Source organism: Cimex lectularius, unplaced genomic scaffold, assembly GCF_000648675.2.
Source record: "Cimex lectularius strain Harlan isolate CLEC.00 unplaced genomic scaffold, Clec_2.1 scaffold32, whole genome shotgun sequence".
NCBI classification, from domain to species: domain Eukaryota; kingdom Metazoa; phylum Arthropoda; class Insecta; order Hemiptera; family Cimicidae; genus Cimex; species Cimex lectularius.
The window spans coordinates 102,802-122,040 of NW_019392689.1; the positions used below are offsets into that span (position 1 = coordinate 102,802).

The 19,239-nt window shown below is 34.8% G+C and overlaps 1 protein-coding gene across 1 annotated transcript; it reads right to left on the reverse strand.

The window, feature by feature from the left end:
• Window positions 1-292: 292 nt before the first annotated feature.
• Window positions 293-9,159, reverse strand: LOC106664979. The gene is made up of 5 exons (XM_014391092.1): window positions 8,696-9,159; window positions 2,802-3,216; window positions 2,679-2,747; window positions 2,532-2,621; window positions 293-508 (listed from the first exon to the last, which is right to left on the reverse strand). Exons 1-5 carry the CDS (start codon window positions 9,157-9,159, stop codon window positions 434-436), a joined length of 1,113 nt encoding a protein of 370 aa, XP_014246578.1. The 3' UTR covers window positions 293-433.
• Window positions 9,160-19,239: the final 10,080 nt, after the last annotated feature.

Consider the following 19,239-nt stretch of genomic DNA (forward strand, 5'->3'; position numbering starts at 1 on the left):
ATACAAACCCATTCTAGAATCAAAGCGCATTTTTTAACATGGGCCAACGCCGCGCCGTTTGCTTGGGGGGCTTCGCTCGATACACGGCCGTCAAGCACGTGAGGCGAAGTCTTTATGAAAAATTCAATGAGCAATTACAAATGTAGAGCTTTCTGAATATTCAAGCCGCCTCCTATTGTCGAGACGTGTGGCTGTAAACGGACCGGGCTTAACATACAAATTTGAATTCAGGATAAGAAGCATATCACGCCTACCGATTTCTTAAATCTTTATTTTCCATTTAATACTCCATGCAATACAGCAAATATAAATTTAATAAAAGGAAAATCACAAAACCCTACATTCAAAATTTGGAAATCCTTAGGAACCTTCATCTTTTACCAATTAATGGGTGTAAATTATCATTAATTAGGCATTCTTTTTTGTCATCAGATTAAGTCCTTAAAGACATGGCCGACATCTGTTTCTGTATGAAAAATCCCAAATAGGTCACCAAAGCTCCCACCATCTGAAAAAATTCCATTTTACACTAAAATGTGTAGTATTTAGTGACCGTTAGCCAATGATATATCGTGATTGCGTGATGTAAGTTTAGAAAAACATTTTCTTTATCGTGCCAACGTTTCGATCTTTATTGAGATCACCTTCAGTGCATGGAATTTACATTTTTTCAATTAATTAAAAGTTAGTGTCACGAGCGGGATTCGAACCCACGACCTTCGGCTCAATGCTGCTCTAACCACTTGAGCTATTGTGACTAACTTTCTCATTTTAACCAATACCTAACAAAAAGATTCATTAATTGAAAGAAGTTATTGGTCAATCGGACCACGAAATATAATGGATTGTTTGCATTATACAAATACTTGTAAGATGTGAAAATGAATTTATACAATGATGTAGAAAATGCAGAAATTTTAGGTTAAATCAAAGTATTTGTATTCAGTCAAAGTGTGCGTTTTCTGTGTAGATGTGTCATTGTTTTGTGTTGTATTAGTGAGACATTAAAACTTTTTTTTTACATATATTGGATTTTGAAGGAGTGGGGAAGGAAGTAGGGATAGAAATTCATTTTCTACGAGGAGTCGGCTTCTTAGAGATGAAAGGGGCCGACAATGGGAAAAAAGAACAATGGTTTTTCGTTCGGGCTTAGTTATCGTTCCTGGAATATATAGACAGGATTATTATGGGAAGGAAGGATAAATTGTTAGGGATTTAGACTATGTAGAAATTGTTTGATTTTTGGAGTGTAATGATTGTTTTATATGTTGCATTATATGTTTTGTGCATTTTATGTACGTTATTGATATTGAATTTGATTTTTGATATTAGCTTAGCTGCGACTTAGTTTACACATGTATGTTCTGCAATTGATGTTGTGTTTATCCCTGTTGAACATTTCTAAAAAGTTACGTTTACATATGTTTTGTTCTGTGTTTAATCTTATTGGATAGTTAAACCCGAAAAAATTCCGATGTAAGTTGCCGGACAATTTATCCAATTGATTTTTGTAAATTGCATCAGACTTATTTGTTACAGGCGTGGGATCTTTAATTTTTGGAAAAAGGGATTGAATAGTTTTATAGATTTTGAAAACTATTTTAAAGTTATTAGAGGGGCGTCGGTGGCCGCAAGGTTTAGTCTTTGACACGGGGCTCATCACTGTAAGGTAAAGGTCCCGGGTTCGAATCCAGCGGCCCTGCATTCGAACCCGACATACTTACAAATGGGCTTTTTTTCAAAAACACCGGCACCCTGAGGGTTTATATTATGACCTCTGCTGTTACGAATCCTCGTTAAAAAAATAAATAAATAAAGTTATTAGAAGAAAGAAATGTGTTTAATTTGTGTGATAGGCCGTGAACGAATGGAATGGTATTGGTTTGTTTGTGTTTGATAGAATTGAGGTTATTAGTGATAGTGGATGGTGTTAGCGTTGAGTTGTAGTGGGCGATTATTCTGTTGATTATGCTTTTAGGGTAGTGATTGTTTTGTAGGATATGTTTATATCTTTACGTTCTTGTGGCGAAAAGATTCATGGCAGGGTAATCATTCTGTGAAGTAGCCCTTTGGCTGTGTTTATCATTGTATGAAGGGGATGGTGTGAAGTAAGAGTTTGAGTGTGTACAAATACTTTGATTAAACCTAAAATTTCTACATTTTGTACATAATTGTATAAATTCATTTTCACGTACATGTATAATGTAAACAATGTTTGTAAATCCCAGGCCCTGAAGATGATCTCAATAGAGATCGAAAAGTTGGCACGATAAAGAAAAGGTTTTCTAAGCCTACATCAAATGTATGCATATTACGATTTCCAAATAATCTTAGTCTAAAAGTTCACCATATAGTTTATGCTGTTATAGGGGGTCGGCGAGGTTATGAACGTGTAGTTTAGTTGTTTCCGATTATTTTTTGTTTGGTCTGTGTATTTAGTCTGTACAGCTGGTTTGGTTCAATTGACCAGAATGATCGGGAACGACTAAACTACAAATGCAATTTATATTTAATACTTTTCCTATATTTACCGACAAAAATAAAGAATTTTTCAAACGGATGTATCCACCGCAGTCGAATTCGATTGAGTACTTCATAGCCAGGTGCGTTCTTATATCTATCTAAAATAAAAATAAATTATTTGTTGACGAACTTAGAAGGAGTAGGGGGAAAGTTACATCTTGCAGAGCTGATTTAGACGAACCAGATATCACCAAATACCGGAAATAATAGTTAAATTTTTCATTCTGAAAAATAAATTTTTATAGTACAAAAACCTTTTTTGTATCATCAGTTTTCACCTGAGTCTCTGTCCAGTAGCAAATGCTACACATATCGTACAACTCCCAGAAGTAGTAAACTGTGTAGAATAAGTAAAGAGCGGTCGCAATCGCTTGTTTGTCCTGTTTTTTCTCGTCGTGGTTGAACATGAGGTAAAACAGGGCGAAGTGAGCAGACGTCACTGCCATGAAGAAGAGCCGTAAGAGGCAACAAAGGATTTCAGTACTGTAGAAAGAGCCGATCTCTTTGGCCATCCCTCTGAGCCTGATGTGCTGCAGCATGAGGAACTTACAGCCGACGAGCTGGTACAGAGTTTTACCTTCATTCCTTAGGGATTGTAAGTGATTGCCAACCACTTTAACGAGGAACACGAACTCAAACTCTGTGGCGGATATCACCACCTGATCGTAGAATACGATCACCTGCGGCATCTTTCTGAAAAACAACATTTTTACTTTTAATAAAAATATATAACAAAAAAATAATTAACAATGTTNTATATATGCCTGATTAAGAATAAGCCATGCGAGGTTGACACAGATGCACGTACTTTGGGGCAAAAGCCCATTTGTCCGGCATGTAAAAAACGGTTGTAAAGTTGGAAATCTTTAGTTACATATAGAGAGCGTTTCCAATGCTATCGATGCCACCCGACATGAGAATCATGGTTGAGTACGGCAGCGAGATCTGAGCTCCCTTTTCCGATTCTTGGAGGAAACAGGGTCGATTTACTGAATATAGTCCTGATTGTTTTGTGTCCCCAGTGTGTTGGAAGTGAATGTATTTATTGGTGTGACTGTGCTATGTGAGAAGGCAGATTGCGGTATACCTCATCAATTAAGTTAGTTACATGTCTTGTGAGTGAGAGTGTGAATGGTTTGCTTTTAGAAACTGATTGAGTTGGGGCTGAATCGCATAGCTGTTGGCACCCCTGGAGCCCAACTTCGATGCTGGACGGATAAGACCGAGGTCTGACCACGGACTGCCAACACCCGGGGTTCTCAAGGCCTGTCTGTAATTTATTGTAAATTTCAAAAGCTGGAATTGCCGCTAGTAGGCGAAAACTGATAGAATGTCTGTACATGCGTGTTCATATTTGAGCATATATATATACAGAATATAGTAAGAGTTACCTTATATACAATGCCTTTTGTGTTTATGCTTTCTGTATTGATGTATGTAGAGGTACAAAACAGATTAAGGACAATAATTTGTTGAAGTCGTAAGGAGCGAACAAGAATGACATAATTTAGAATAACACATTTCTTCATTTTTTGCCGACCTTTCGACCTTTATTCGGATCATCTTCAGGGATGGTGCTATTCTTAGGGTGTCATATTGGTTTTGTGTGATAGTGTTATAGTTTCTTCTGGTTTCTTGCTATGCTTTTGAGTGTGACAGTGGGTTGATGCTCATGTTTCATGGTAATATGTTAGTTCTGTTTTCCCTCTCAAGTAGAAATGAGTGTTTCTTAGTGTCCTGTTGTTTCATCAATTGTTGAAGTCGTGAGGAGCGGTCAAACATGAGGTAGTTTAGAAAAAAAACTTTCTCAATTTTTTGCCGACGTTTCGAACTTTATTCGGGTCATCTTCAGGGCATAAAGTGTGGTGCTATTCTTGTGTTGTCATATTGGTGGGAAAGTGTTGTGACAACACCGGTCACAAAGAAACACACATTAAGGGCTATATTTGATTACATTGTTCTATGGAATTTGGATATTGTCAATATTGGCAAAATAAGACACTTAGGCTTCCTTTTAGTGAATAAAATGGCTTGGATTTTGCCGAAGATATATTTCAATTTAAGACTATGACCAAGAGAGACATTTCCAGGAGAAGAAAGAAGAAAAACGCTATATAATCAGCCTAACTTTAACTTTAAAAACTGATAAAATAAACATTAATTTTAACGCATTTAATGAAGTATGAGAAAGCAAATAAAAGTTAATAATAATAATTTAATCCTAAGCTTTTGTCAAATGAAGTAAGAGGCAATGACATAAATAAAGATTATCAAACATACCTTTTTGTTGACGCAAAGCGTGAGAAGGTTGTTTAAAATTTCCAAAACCGTCAGGGCAAAGATAATAATTACTTTCAAATATGTTTTGCGATAAATAAAATAACTGTTTTAAATTACGGTTATTCAAATTATTTTAAAAACGTATCTAAAATGGCTTTACGTAGAGTATCTTTCGTTTGTTTAAAAAAAATATGAGAGGTACATCACTTTTACAACACAATCAAATTTATATTTCAAGAGTGATGATGTTCGACCAATTTTAACATAATTGTTTTGTTTTTGTTTTCAGATCAGGGATGAGGTCCAAAAGTCGACATGTTTTGCACAGCTAAGCTTTTCGACATTAGTGGCTTCTTCAGGGCTCTACATCCATAATGCGATAATAATTAATAATCAATAATTGGACTTAATAAATGCCCATATCCTTGACCCCAAAAAACCGACTCACAATAAAATTGATGAAAAAAAAGCTACAGTCAACATATATTGCTAACCATAATTGTTATGCAATAAACTACAGACCTAAATTAATAATTTGTATAGAAGCAGCGTGTTAAGATGAAAAGAATTAATGCAAAACAACAAAATTCAAACCAAAAAGAAAGCCATGTATTATTTCGTTACGATAATCCTCAATCGACCGACCCATTTTATTAACCAAATTATTAGTTAGTTTATTGGGTGATACCCGATTGACAGGTAGATAACGTTATCTAAATGTTTCATTTTTGATTGGTTTCACTATTTTTAGTAATTTATAAACGAAACAATTGTACATATACAATGTGGAAAATAGTAAAATGGATCACATCCACGTTATTAATCATATTTTTAAAAAATCTTTTAAATTTAACCAGTTGGCTTGTAATAGTTCCGATTTTCAGCTTCAAGAAGGAGAAATTCTCAGAACGTCCTTAAATAATTCATCAACTTACGTTAACTATTGTATATGTATCGATAAACTACATACATCTTACAAGCAGAGGCTACGGACGTGGGATCAACGGCTTTGATGAAACTTTTTTTTTGGATACTAGTTTGAAAAACATTAGTTACGGACAAGCGTCCTTGCCTATTAGCCTAGAAGCCGAAAAATCATAAATGTATTATGCAATTTAAACGCTTTTTTAATCCTATTTTTCTGCCTTTATTATGCGTATCTTTCAAGAAAAAAACGGGATTAAATCTAAATTAAATTAAATTAAAGATACATAAAAACTTAAAACACCAGACGTTCACAGTATACTATGTCCACAAATTGAAAAAATACTTAAATTTCCTGGATGTAGGACGTCTGTACACCATGTATGTATTCTGCGTATTATTTTCTTATTTTTTATAACCTTATAATACCTTTATAATAACCTTGAAATACACGCACAACATGGCAGAAAACCATATTTTAAAAAGTTTAAATTTTAAATTACATATTTTTTTACTGGCTCCTAGACATTAATGTGGTGGACCAAAGCTCAACAAAAAGCACCTACTCAAACATTAGGCAGCATACAAAGACTAGCAAACCTATGTATCACAGGGGCAATGAGAACAACCCCTACAAGTACGCTAGAAACTCTACTAAACCAACCTCCACTGGAAACATTTATACAAGGAGGGGCTAGGAAAAGCTGATTTAGGCTCCAAAAACAATCAATTTGAATAGGAACTAATCAATTCTAGCACACAACCATAATTAATAAAATCAGACACCAATTCTTTGAAATGGAACATTTTTCACAACATCCTATAAAGTCTCGAAAGGACTATAAAGGAGAGGAAGACCACAGGAGAGCATCAGATACAATGATATAGCATGCAGATGGCCCAAAAATAAACAAAGGAACCGGTTCAGGCATTTACTGCACAAGCCCAAAACCTGAGCAATCAAACTCATTAGGGAAGTATAATTCGGTCTTTCAAGCAGAAATACATGCCATCAATGCTTGTGCCCTGGAAAATCTTAAAAAGAGAACTGACAAAAAAATCCTCATAAGATCTGATCGCCAAGCAGCCATTAAAGCATTAGCATAAGAGAAAATTACATCAAAATTAGTCAGTGAATGCATCCAAAATCTTCAAAATCTGGGGAAACACAACATCCTGATGATATCTTGGGGGGTTTTGGGTAACGAGAAAGCAGACAGTCTGGCCAGAGGAGGATCTGCAAGACCATATATAGGCCCCGAACCTATCCTTGGGATAACAAAAACAAATGTAGAAACCTCGATCGCAGAATGGATCTAAGCAAAACAAAAGGAGAAGTGGATATACTCGGTGCTAGACATAGTAAACCTATGATGAAACAACTCTCACCAAGACTGGCAAAATCACTGCTGCAACTGGAGAGAGCTAAACTAGGAGTGATAAGACTGCTAACCGGTCATTGGCATCTGAGAAAACATCTACACAACATGGGCATATACAACGAAGACCCCATCTGTACATTATGTAATGAGGAGGAGGAAACAGCCACTCATATCGTCTTCGACTGCGAAGCAACAGCTCAATGGAGATTCAACCTTAAATACGAAAAACTTAGGGAATGAAATTTTAGCAGCGACAGTCAATGACCTGATACTTCTAACGAGAAGAATTGAGTCTATTACACTGAACTAAGGAAATAGGAAGGTTCAATAAGTCAGAAGGCTGCAGTGCGTGGGGAGTACAAGCCCTGCTTCCTAGTATCCTTGTCACCATACCATACTGGCTCCTTTGTCACTTGTTTAATGTTTTTTGACATAGTATCATCACAAAAAATTTCATTATAATCGGTGATCCCACGTCCATAGCCTGCACTTGTTAGAAATAATATGAACATATTTCAAGGCCTTAGAAAAAAAATTATAAGAAAGAACACAAAGAGAGAAGAGTGGAGAAATAGAGAGACAAGAGAAGAAAGAATCAAAAGTTACACATTATTAAGAAATCCACTGAATATACAAATGTTATTAACACTGAAGAGGACATGATGTAGAAACCGTTCCGTTAATAAAGAAAATTCCATCCTGCCGTATATTGTGTGTGTGGTGATTAATGACCGTTAATCGATTTCTAAATAAATACTGCAGTATATTGTTTAACGGCTGTAGTACAAGTGTAGAGTAAACATTAATTTTATTTAATATCTATAAGAAATAACCCGTTAAATTGTTAAAACTTTTCTCTGAGAATAAATGAAAATTAACAGCAGGAGGAGACAAAACAAGAAACGACCAATTTTTTACGAACAATCCTTACGTAAATACTTTATTTGTATGCAAATAGCATTTTCTGGACGGAACTATCGGCCAATTTGAAAACTAGTCCAATTTCATTAAATGTTCCATTCCGTTGAATTGAAAAGTAAAATCCTTTTGGGGTGATTTCATCGAAAAATAACAATACACCTATATCATTCCGAAGGCTTTATCGACAGCCAAATCTGCTTTATTGGCAAGATTGCACGATATTTTGTAAAAATGCTTGTTGGAAAGTTTAGAAACATTGAGCGAAAGAAATATTTTTTTTAATCATTCATTTTTTAATAAATTTTCACAATTTTTAGTTTTTCAGTCCTTTGAAAATATTTGCACTATTTTTCTTAGTTAAATGAAGAACGATTTAATTTATCTTAATATTTTTTGGGTACAAATTGAAAATTGGTAAAATTAAACAATTTAGAAAAAATGCAATTTAGTATTTTTAATACTAGTGGCTTAGGGAAAGGAAACAAATTTTTAAGTAATTATTGCAAATTTATATATTTTTTGCACTCAGCTATTGCTAGTGCGTGTCTGAATGGATTTTTTAATTTTCAAGACCTTGAAAACGTAAGAATTAATTAAACAGTGAAATTATTCACACAAAAATTTTTTGATTCTATGTCGATTTGACAAAATTTGTAGTGCCTTACCTCAAATCTTTAAAATATCCATAAATAAGACTCTCAATCACCATCGCGGTTAACAGATAGACGGGTGCAAAGATAGATTTGAAACATTCCAGTTTTGTACCGTAGCTGACAACGATCCCCATTCTCTTTAGGAATCGGTCGTATCTGTCGATCCTTTCGAGAAAAGATTTTAAAAACCGCATTCTCTTCGGGTAGCGGACAATGCACAGTATAGCGACTCCGGTCATAATCGTGTACTGGAAATCGACTTCGGCCGTGTTCACCATCGATAGCGACAATCCGTCTACGTCTTTGAAACCGTAAGTGCAAAATGTCATAAATATCAGCATGACGACGACAAAAATAGAGTAGTAAATCTGAAAAATGGACATCTTGAAATCCAAATTAAAAAGAGAACAGCCGAACAGTTTGGACAAGATTATCAATGGGATCAAACCAGCGGCTGCAGAACCTTTTCGGACCATTTTGACCCGAATAATACCCACCTGGAACGTTTGATAAATTGATTTCCAAAAAAACGATGCCTTTAACAGTAATTTATTGCTGTTATGTTTTTCACCCGTTAGCTCAAAAAGAAAAACCCTTATTATGTACCATTATTGACCCAATTGTAGTGGCATTGAATTACATCCATCATTGGGTCAATATCTCGAAAATAATTACACTTAATGCAGTATTTTTTCTGCGTAAATTATTATTTAACTTATTAGTAATTTTTTAATTAATTAAGGATTTTAGTTGAGATAAAAAAGTCAGTGTCACGAGCGGGATTCGAACCCACGACCTTCGGCTAGATACGCGGCTGCTCTACCACTTGAGCTATCGTGACTTCGATCCACTCGGACACTAACTTCCCTCTCAACCTCACCTTTTGAATTTTCCCTCCATTTTGCCATTTTTCAAAATTTTTATACCAATTAACACCTTTCAATTAATTAAGGTTTTTAGTTGAGATGAAAAAAGGCAAAAAAGAGTGAAAATTCAAAAGGTGACATATTTACAAATGGGATTTTTTCAAAAACACCAGCACCCTGAGGGTTGATATGACCTCTGGTGTTGCGAACCCTCGTTTACAAAACAATAATAATAAATAATATATATAAGCGATGTGGACTTAAAATTTATCAAGGAATGTGTTAACCCTTTGAGAAAAAAAATATTCTCAAAACGTCCTTAATTTTAGTAGTTAACGATTCTGGAAGAATGTTATGAATTGGTAGTACTTTGAACCTCACCAATAGTGTAAAGATGGTTTCTTGGTTTCTTTTTAAATACCACTAAATATTGAATTATTTATAAGAAATTTTCATATTTTGCATTATCTACTTTTGACCAGAAGTTTAAACTATGCGTAACTTTATTAACTCGCCAAATTTCGATTTTTGAACCCGTTGATTTTTTGCCCAGTTCGTTCAACAAGGACTTTAAATTCGGAAAAAGTGTTAATGGGGGAGAATAAATATATTTCCAAAATTTCCTAAATGTAAACAAGAAGATCATTAAAATAATAAAACCTCCAATGTTAGGGTATTCACGCAATTGTAACGTCTTGAATGTGTTCAAATATGTTTTTTAGTGATTATTCGTAAAAATTTTACAAAACAATTGATAACAGATATAAATAAAAAAAGAAGTTCAGAAGAGGCCCTTGTGTAACACCATGTTCAATTGTTTAAATTTTGAACTAAAATTATAGCTAACCGCTGCAATATGAGTTCATCATTGTGTTTATGTCTTACAAAAAGGGGCAAAAAAGTTACATCACCGATTGTTTAATGAAACTTTTTTTGGTGATACATAAAAGATCAAAAAATAAGAAGCTAAGTCAGTACGACAAGATCGTATTAGGTCCTAAGCATGTAAGGGTATCGTAGATATTGAAATACATGATTTGTGACCGAGTGGCTTAGGATGGTAAGCTGCAAAGATTTCTTAGCAAAAACTGATACTGATTTATACCTCCTTAAAAACAAATATACAAATTTTTAAGGAAAAGATGGTTTTGTTTTTCTCCAAAATGGCGATAACTTTAAAAGGACTCGACCGTTCTATTGGAAACTTTACAGGGGCTTAGGACGTATTACTACGTAATGTTGATTTAACCCTATTTTCTCACTTATAACAATATAAAATGTAAATTATTAAAATAGTCTAGAAGGAGAGATAATCAGCTTCCAAATCTTGTATTAATTCACTAGTTTTCGTGGTCCGCTTGACCAATTAATAACTTCAATTAATTAAGGTTTTTAGTTCAGATAAAAAAGTCATTGTCACGAGCGGGATTCGAAAATGGCAAAAAGGAGGGAAAATTCAAAAGGTGGGGTTGAGATGGGAAGGTAGTGTCCGAGTGGATCGAAGTCCCGACAGCTCAAGTGGTAGAGCAGCGGCGTATTTAGCGGAAGGTCGTGGGTTCGAATCCCGCTCGTACACTGACTTTTTTATCTTGTATTAATGTTGAATTTAGATACAATCCCGCTCATGGCACTGACTTTTTTATCTCAACCAATGTCTTACTTAAAAGATTATTTAATTGGAAATAATTTATTTGGTCAATCGTACCACGAAACCTAATGGATTTTTATGTAATACATGCACAAAGAAGGCAGAAAAAAAACTAAAAAGTTTAAACTTTCAATTAATTTGGATTTGAACCTAGAAAGACATTAGGACCCTATCTACTTTTGGACCAATATCACTAAAAAAGTTTCTACAAAATCTGTCAGCCCATCCCACGTCATACAACTTGATGCAACATTGTTATTGTTTAGGACATTATAAAACGAGGGCGTAAGATTTATTGAATTTTTTTGTTGTTAATGGAATTGGTTAAAATATTCACATCCAAAACTTTTTGATTTTGATCGTATTGCTAATGAAAACAAGCAACCTCAGATTTACTTGCAATCATAGCTGATAATATTAACATGCGAACATAGCTGATAATATTAATATTAAAACGACAGATTGTGTTTTTTTCATTTATTGAATTAAAAATTACACCAATTGTTCGTTTACAGAAATGGTTTCATCAGTAGGTCATATAGGTCTCAAAATATCCAGTTCAGAAGAAAGAACCCCATTTGAACAGCACTGCTCCTATTCCGCTTAACTAAATTTCAGTTTCGGCACGACCAAGCGTGAAACTAAATCCGTCTTGTCAACAATTGGAAAGCATGTTCGTCAGTAAACGCTTATAAATTTAGCCCTTAACTACCCTAAGTCGAGAACAAATAAGAAAACTTGGTTTTATGAGAAGTATCACAATGTTGTTCTATTGTTGAGTTGTTCAACTACCAATTTGGCTTATTGTATAAATCATAAAGCAAGCATTAGTTACTAAGTAAATCTTAACTAATACTCTTAAATATTATGATCAAGATTTATTACACTCAGACCATTATTTCCTAAGGTGAACAAATTATTTTATGGTAAGTGTTAGGAAGAAAAACTGTATGAAGCGAAACGGGTTGATTGATACCTCAATGCGTCATAGATGTTCAATTGATATACGCTTTCAAGGATAAGATACCTTTAGTAATTTAGAAACGTGTTATCTTTGAACAAATTGTTTATATATAAAAACTATCAAAATTGACAGAACCAAAAGGAATTTCAAAAACATCAGTTATTAGATGATTTCATAAAAAATACAATGACTACAAAAGAAGTTTCTAAATGTACAGAGTAAAAGTCTCCAAGTAGTTGGGGATGCATTTGTTATAAAGACCTTTATATATATATNATAAAGAAAATGTTTTTCTGAAACCTACATCACACCCGACCGCATCTCACGATATCTGAATAACTATCGATTAACGGTCACTAATCTCTACACGTTTTTATAACGCTCACCTTGGCAAATTTATATACTACATATACACAGAATTGATCTCTACCCAGTTCAGTATTTTGGGATTCCGAGGTCATCCTAGGTCTTATTATTTTTTTACCATATGTACTTAATTGCATGCTCTATAAAAATATTACATGCAAACCTCGGTCTCAAAAGCCCCCCCCCTCCAAATTACAGTACTAACATTCCTACTCCACATTTTCCACATACGATATACAGGTTGTATCAACTTCTATACTCTACCTATTTAATTCACAAACTATTAACTTCAGCAAAAATGGTCTTTTATAAACCCCAAGTTAATTTTGGTCAGGAATCACGTGGTGTTAACAGATTTAACATAACTTTCTCATCTAGCTGGGAAATGACACAAACTTTGTTATTTTAAATGGGAATCCCATATTTTTATTGTTCAACTCGATTCTAAAGCTTTTTTATAGCTCTTATAGGGAAAGGAAAATTTTGATACGGTCGACTGTTTCTGAGTTATGCCCGACAGAAAGCGCGTGAGGGGGGTATGATTTTGAAACGACAAGATGACCCACCCCCTTTATTTCGAAAACGATTAATTTTAGCAAAAAAATTTCTTAAACAAACCTCATGTTAATTTTGGCTAGGAATCGCGGGATGAAAACCAATTTAGCATAACTTTCTCATCTCGCTAGTAAATGTCACTAACTTTGTTATTTTAAACGGGATCCACATATTTTTATTGTACAATTCGATTCTAGAGCTTATTTTATGGCACTTCACTGAAAGAAAAAATTTTGATAGGATCGACCATTTCTGAGTTATGCCCGACGTAAGGGTGCTTCTTGTAGCAAAGTCGTTTGTGAATTATATGGACTATAGAAATTGATACACCCTGCATCTAATTGAGGGTCGACTCAATTTCCGTCATAGGCCATCTCACACTACAATTTCACGCCAATAAATACACTCACTATCAATACTAGGATATATATATACTAATGTATGAAATAAAACAATCCTGCTTCATCCAAGCATTTGAACAGAGGACCCAGATACTCGCTGCCGTGCTTAAGTCCAATTCTCATATCGGGTATACATTCCTATGCGCTCTCTATAAGGAGCCAATATCCTTCCATTAAGCAGGTCACATCAGACAACCTTTCCCTACCCGGACACATTCCCCAAAAGTATCTGTTTGTCAACCTAGTATAGCCTAATCTTGGTCGGGTGGATCCCTCTTTTTTGATTCAGATCCGAGGGCCACGTCGTTATTTTAAAAAGTAGCCTCTTTTAAAAAGACCTTTATATTTTATATTTTCATTTTTTTTTTTTTTTTTTAAATCAGATATAATGTCGAATTTGAAAGAAAAAGCTCCAATTATTTCTAATTAGGTAATGATTCACACGTAAACAACTACTTACAATTTTAAAAATTACGGCTTTAACCGAATTGAATTTATAAGTTTATCTTGGAGTGGACGAGATCTCGTAATAATCCATAATTATTAATATTGTAAGTAGATGGTTATATTTGTTAAACGAGTAAATCATTCAAAATATTTTCAAAATCCTACTCCTGAGTTTTCCTTCCATAAAATTCGCATTCTCCCCTTTTTTTACATTTTATATACAATAAAATAAGACAATAAAAAGTGAAAAATAAGACAGGTAATAATTATTTTAATAAACTAAACATAAATAATGGAGGAATCAAATAACCACAATTATTTATTCACGTTTTTATAAAACACGGCACTCTCAACACGACACGCAAGGATGGCACAATTACACAGAAGACAAACACTTTGAGCCCTGAAGATGATCTCAATAAAAGATCGAAACGTTGGCACGATAAAGAAAATGTTTTTCTGAAACCTACATCACACCCGACCGCANTAATTGTTTCTGCCCCATTTTATGTAAACAATAATACACTTCACAGAGATCTTCAAATCCCAACAGTTTTTTCATCCATCAAAACATATTACAGACGTTTTCATAGTAAATTACAAAATCACACCAACACACAAATACAATTACTCCATTCCCCACAATTACCACGTAAACGTCTGAAAAGAATATGGATAAGAGACCTCTTAAATGATTAATATAATTTCATTAATCCAGAGCGGCTGCCAATGGGTAGCTTTCTCTATAACGCCCATAATGCCAAACACACAGTCTGAAATCCAATCTGCTGGTTGTATATCATGCATGTACAGTTGTAGATATAAATAAATGAAGTCAAAAAAAAAAAAAAAATATTTTACAACTATAATCAAAACGCGCTTATTATTTGTTTTTATTTTTTTAATTTTATTTATTTTTTCTATATTATGATTGAAAAATTTTACTAACGGTGTTAAATAAAAAAATCAAGGCAAAATTTTTCAAGAGAAGTTCAAAATTTTACAGGGTTTTTGTAGAAAAGTGAAAAGTTGGCTGGTGTTAGTCACCCTTCAGCTAAATCTGATGCCGCAACGGCAGACAGAAGTGTAGTGCGGGTTTGCATAGAACAACATAGAAGGCGTTCAAGCACGGCCTGATAATTGTTTAATAAAATATTTAACTATAATGGTATTTTCAACTAATACAACATTTTTAGAAAACAAATATTCGTTTATTTTGTCATTTTGAACTTTGAACAGAAAAAAGGGATGCTTGTTAAAATCCTTGTTATAAATTTAGTTATTATATTTTAAAAATTAATTATAACCTGTGAAAGTTAAGCTTCTTCAAATGGAACGAATTTAGCAATAAACCTACTGTTTTAAGGTGATGGTCAGTATTTCGTGAATGACAAGAGCTATTTATCCTTGTTGACTGAAAAAAGGTTTGTTTCTTCGATCGATATTTAATATTGTATTTTTGTGGAAAAAAAGTATATTTTTATATATTAATCAAAGTTTCACTTTTTTTAGCATTTAATAATTGAGATTTTGTCTAAAAAAGTTATAAAAAAAATGTAAATGACTAAGGAAAAAAAGACGGACAGATAAAATTTGTTTTAATTTTGTATTAGATTTTTAATTATCACTTCAATATTGCATATTTTCATACTTTCTACTAGTCTGGAAATTGTAAATTGTTTCTTTGCTGGAGGTTAACCCATACTTCACGAAGAGACCTTTCAAGAAGGTGGAGTGGACGTCTTTTGAGGTTATGCCAGGCTAAGACCCTGATGTTATGCGACATGTGGACGAGCATTATCGAGCATTAGAATAGGATTGTCGCTCATTTCATGGAGGACATGCAACGCGTTATGTTCCAAAATTTCATCCACATAGCGAGTGGCCGTCAAAGACCCTCCACGAACAACAGCCAACTCTATGCGACTCTCCATTGAAATCCCTAACCTACATCACTGAGCTACGTTGAAAAGGTTGGATCTTGGAAAAATTACAGGCGTCGTACCTTTCATTTCGCTTTCTCCACACTCTTTCACGCCCATCTGGGGATTGTGGAGCAAATCTACCCTCATCTGTAAAAAGTACCGCAGACCAATCTTCCAAAGACCAATGGCTGTGTTCTCGAGCAAATGCGAGCCGTGCAACCCTGTGAGTTCTTTTCAATTATGTCCTCTTACGGGGCAAAAAGCCATCAGTCCATACTGAATTAATCTTCTTCGAGCAATGCGTTCAGAAATTTGGATACCTCGAACTTCCTGGAGCTGGTGAATCGCTTGGACAACAGTAAGGTGCCGGTTTCGCAACATTCTCAAAGTCAAAAATGGTCAACCTGTGGTTCTGTTACCTTTGGGCGGCGTCCAGAACCGGGCCTTCTATGGTAGACCCAATTTCTCGAAAATGTCTAACGGCGTCTCGCAGAGTTTCGTAGGGAACTCCGATTGCAATAGCTGCATACCTGATGGAACGTCCATCATCAATAAGTGCCACACCACGCGCAACATGCTCATCAGTAAGTGGCATTTTTATGTTTAATAATTGCAATTAAGAAAACAAAGATGAAAACTAAATAGTTTGTTCATCTGTTGCATTATGACGCAAACCACTGTACTTGACAAGCAAACATCCTTTAAAAAAAGAACTTTGATCAATAACTGTAAGAATCTATCTATAGTCACAATATTTATAACATTATAAGAAAAAAGTAAAATTATATGCCAACAAATACTAAGTTAATTGCAACATGCCTAGTTCGTATTTTAGCTTTTTTTTTTTTAACTAAATAATTTATTGCTTCAGAATTATAAAAAGTAAACATTGAAAAATCCTTTGTCCTTAATTTGGATTAAGGATTAAGTGTATTTACCTCTAATTGATATCCGCAGTTTAAAACATAGCATAAACAAATATTTATTGATAAAAACAATGATACAAATTAAGAACAGAAGAATTTTCTTTTATCAAGAAAATGAAAAACAATCAATTGGGTGGAATTTTTAGCCTGTCAGTGTATATAAAAGTAAATGTTCCTATGTGTTATTATATTAACGATAAAAAACGAAAACTACTGAACCGATTTCGATGAAACTTTCACACTTTATTTGTACTAGTGCTGGGCGGGTTTAGAAAATATAAAATGGCCATATAAATAATGGGTGTCAGAATTTACAAAAAAAGAGATATTTCAGGAATTTGAAGCATCCATTTTCACAGCTGCCAACTGTCCGGACGAGACTTCGAGAGTTTGGATTAGTAGGCTCACATAATTGACCATTAACACTGTCAAAATTTATTTGGAGCGGACGAGATGGATTAACTACCTTGATCCGGCCTTCTGATGATGAAAATGCAATAAAAACATGATTAAAAGAAAATGGCAGCAAGAGTGAATGTATTTATTGGCGTAAATAGTGTGTGAGGATTGGGTACCCCATGGAATCTCAATTAGGTTGGTTTTTTAATAGGTGTAAAGGGTGAGGATTATCAAGAACTCCACCGCCCCAACTGAGTGAATGGTATGTAAATAAGAAAGAATGTTTTCATGATTGGCTGAAATGACCTAGCTGTTGATAGTGCCTGGAGCCCAACCTCGGTGGCTGGACGGATAAGGCCGAAGTCTGTTCCCGGACTATCAACACTGGGTGATTTCACAGTCTGTCGGTACTTTATTGTAAAGGCTGAAGTTGCCGGCGGACTTCGAGAAGTAATACACTCAGGCTTCGGAAACATCCGCAAGGTTTACTAGATAATTCATTAGTGGAGAAGCATTCAATTGCTGATTACTATAAATACTGCTGATATCACATCCCAGACCGACACCACTATCCTAACTTCCATTGCCATTCTATCCTCTAACTCCAATTTCGTCAAAGCTCACCTTAGCCTCCAGACACATATATATCATTGAACAATGGTTCAAAAAATGGCGAATCAAAGAGAACACCTCAATGTTCCAAAACATAATCTTCACCCTCCGTTGCATCATTCTACCTCACACCTTTACCACCAAGCAGTCATCCACTACCTAGAGGTGCATATACGATTCACGTAGAATCCACTCTCACACGACTCAAAAGGATAGAACTGAACCGACGATACCAATTACATAAAAAACTACTAGACAACAGATCTAAACTCTCCCTTGACAACAAATTTCTCAATACTGAAACCAATATAGGGCATAGAACTATTTCAGCCAAACCTTCCAATCTCCGTAGGATCCAGACCTTGAATCCTTAGATGCCTTGTCAAGGCCCCTGTCCTATGCTTCTAACCATCCATAATGACCAAAATTTTCCCTTTTTTAATAAGTTGTAAAATCCAGCTACGAAAAATTCCACACTAAACTCTAATTCCACTCTAATCACTTCGTACTTTCCTCCCGATCTCTTCCCAGCAATCCTCCTCGACATCTAAAAAGGCAGTGGCCCCGGGACCTGCTTCCATGAAATGCGATTGAATAAGTGATAATTTCTAATTTAGGAAAAATAATATTAAGGAAATTTTAGTTAGAGAAATGTGAGAACGCATTAATCCCCTTAATTATGGCTTTTGTCATATTGCATTAAGTTCGCTAAAATTGCTCCACAATTACATTGCAATTACGAACACTACATCCTCCTGGACCGGGGAAAACGCGTCCCCTTAACACAGTTATCATATTATAAAATCAAGAGCCGGCGAAGAACAATTCCGTCGGTCGCAAAAACAGTCGCCTTAACAATCCGGTTCTTGAATTAGTCACTCCAACCGGATCGTCCCCGGAGTTTTCCCACCTAGGTGACGACGGAAAATGACGAGAATTACAATTCTTTTGTTTTATTTTCCAAAATTAACGACAATCCGTCAAGGTCTCAAAGTCCGTGGCCAAACATCAACATAAAACGCACATCTTTTCCGGATGATCTTGAATTTTTTTGTCTTTTTCCGGGGCAAACTAGGGATAACTCACCCAGATAACGAAGTGATTATGTTCTTGAAAATCAAACAAATAACTAACATACATTATTATTTATCAATTAATTAATCTTTATGTAAGGTATTGGTTGAGTTGTCGAAAGTCTTACAAATTATAAATTCTTTTCAATTAATTAAGGTTTTGGTTGAGATAAAAAAGTCAGTGTCACGAGCGGGATCCGAATTCACGATCTTCGGCTACGCCGCTGCGCTACCAACCACTTGAGCTATCGCGACTTCGATCCACTCGGACACCAATTTCCCATCTAAACCTTACCTCTCGAATTTTCCCTCCTTTTTGCCATTTTTCAAATGTCGTGTAATCAGGATTCGATTCTCGGCGACAAATAAAATGG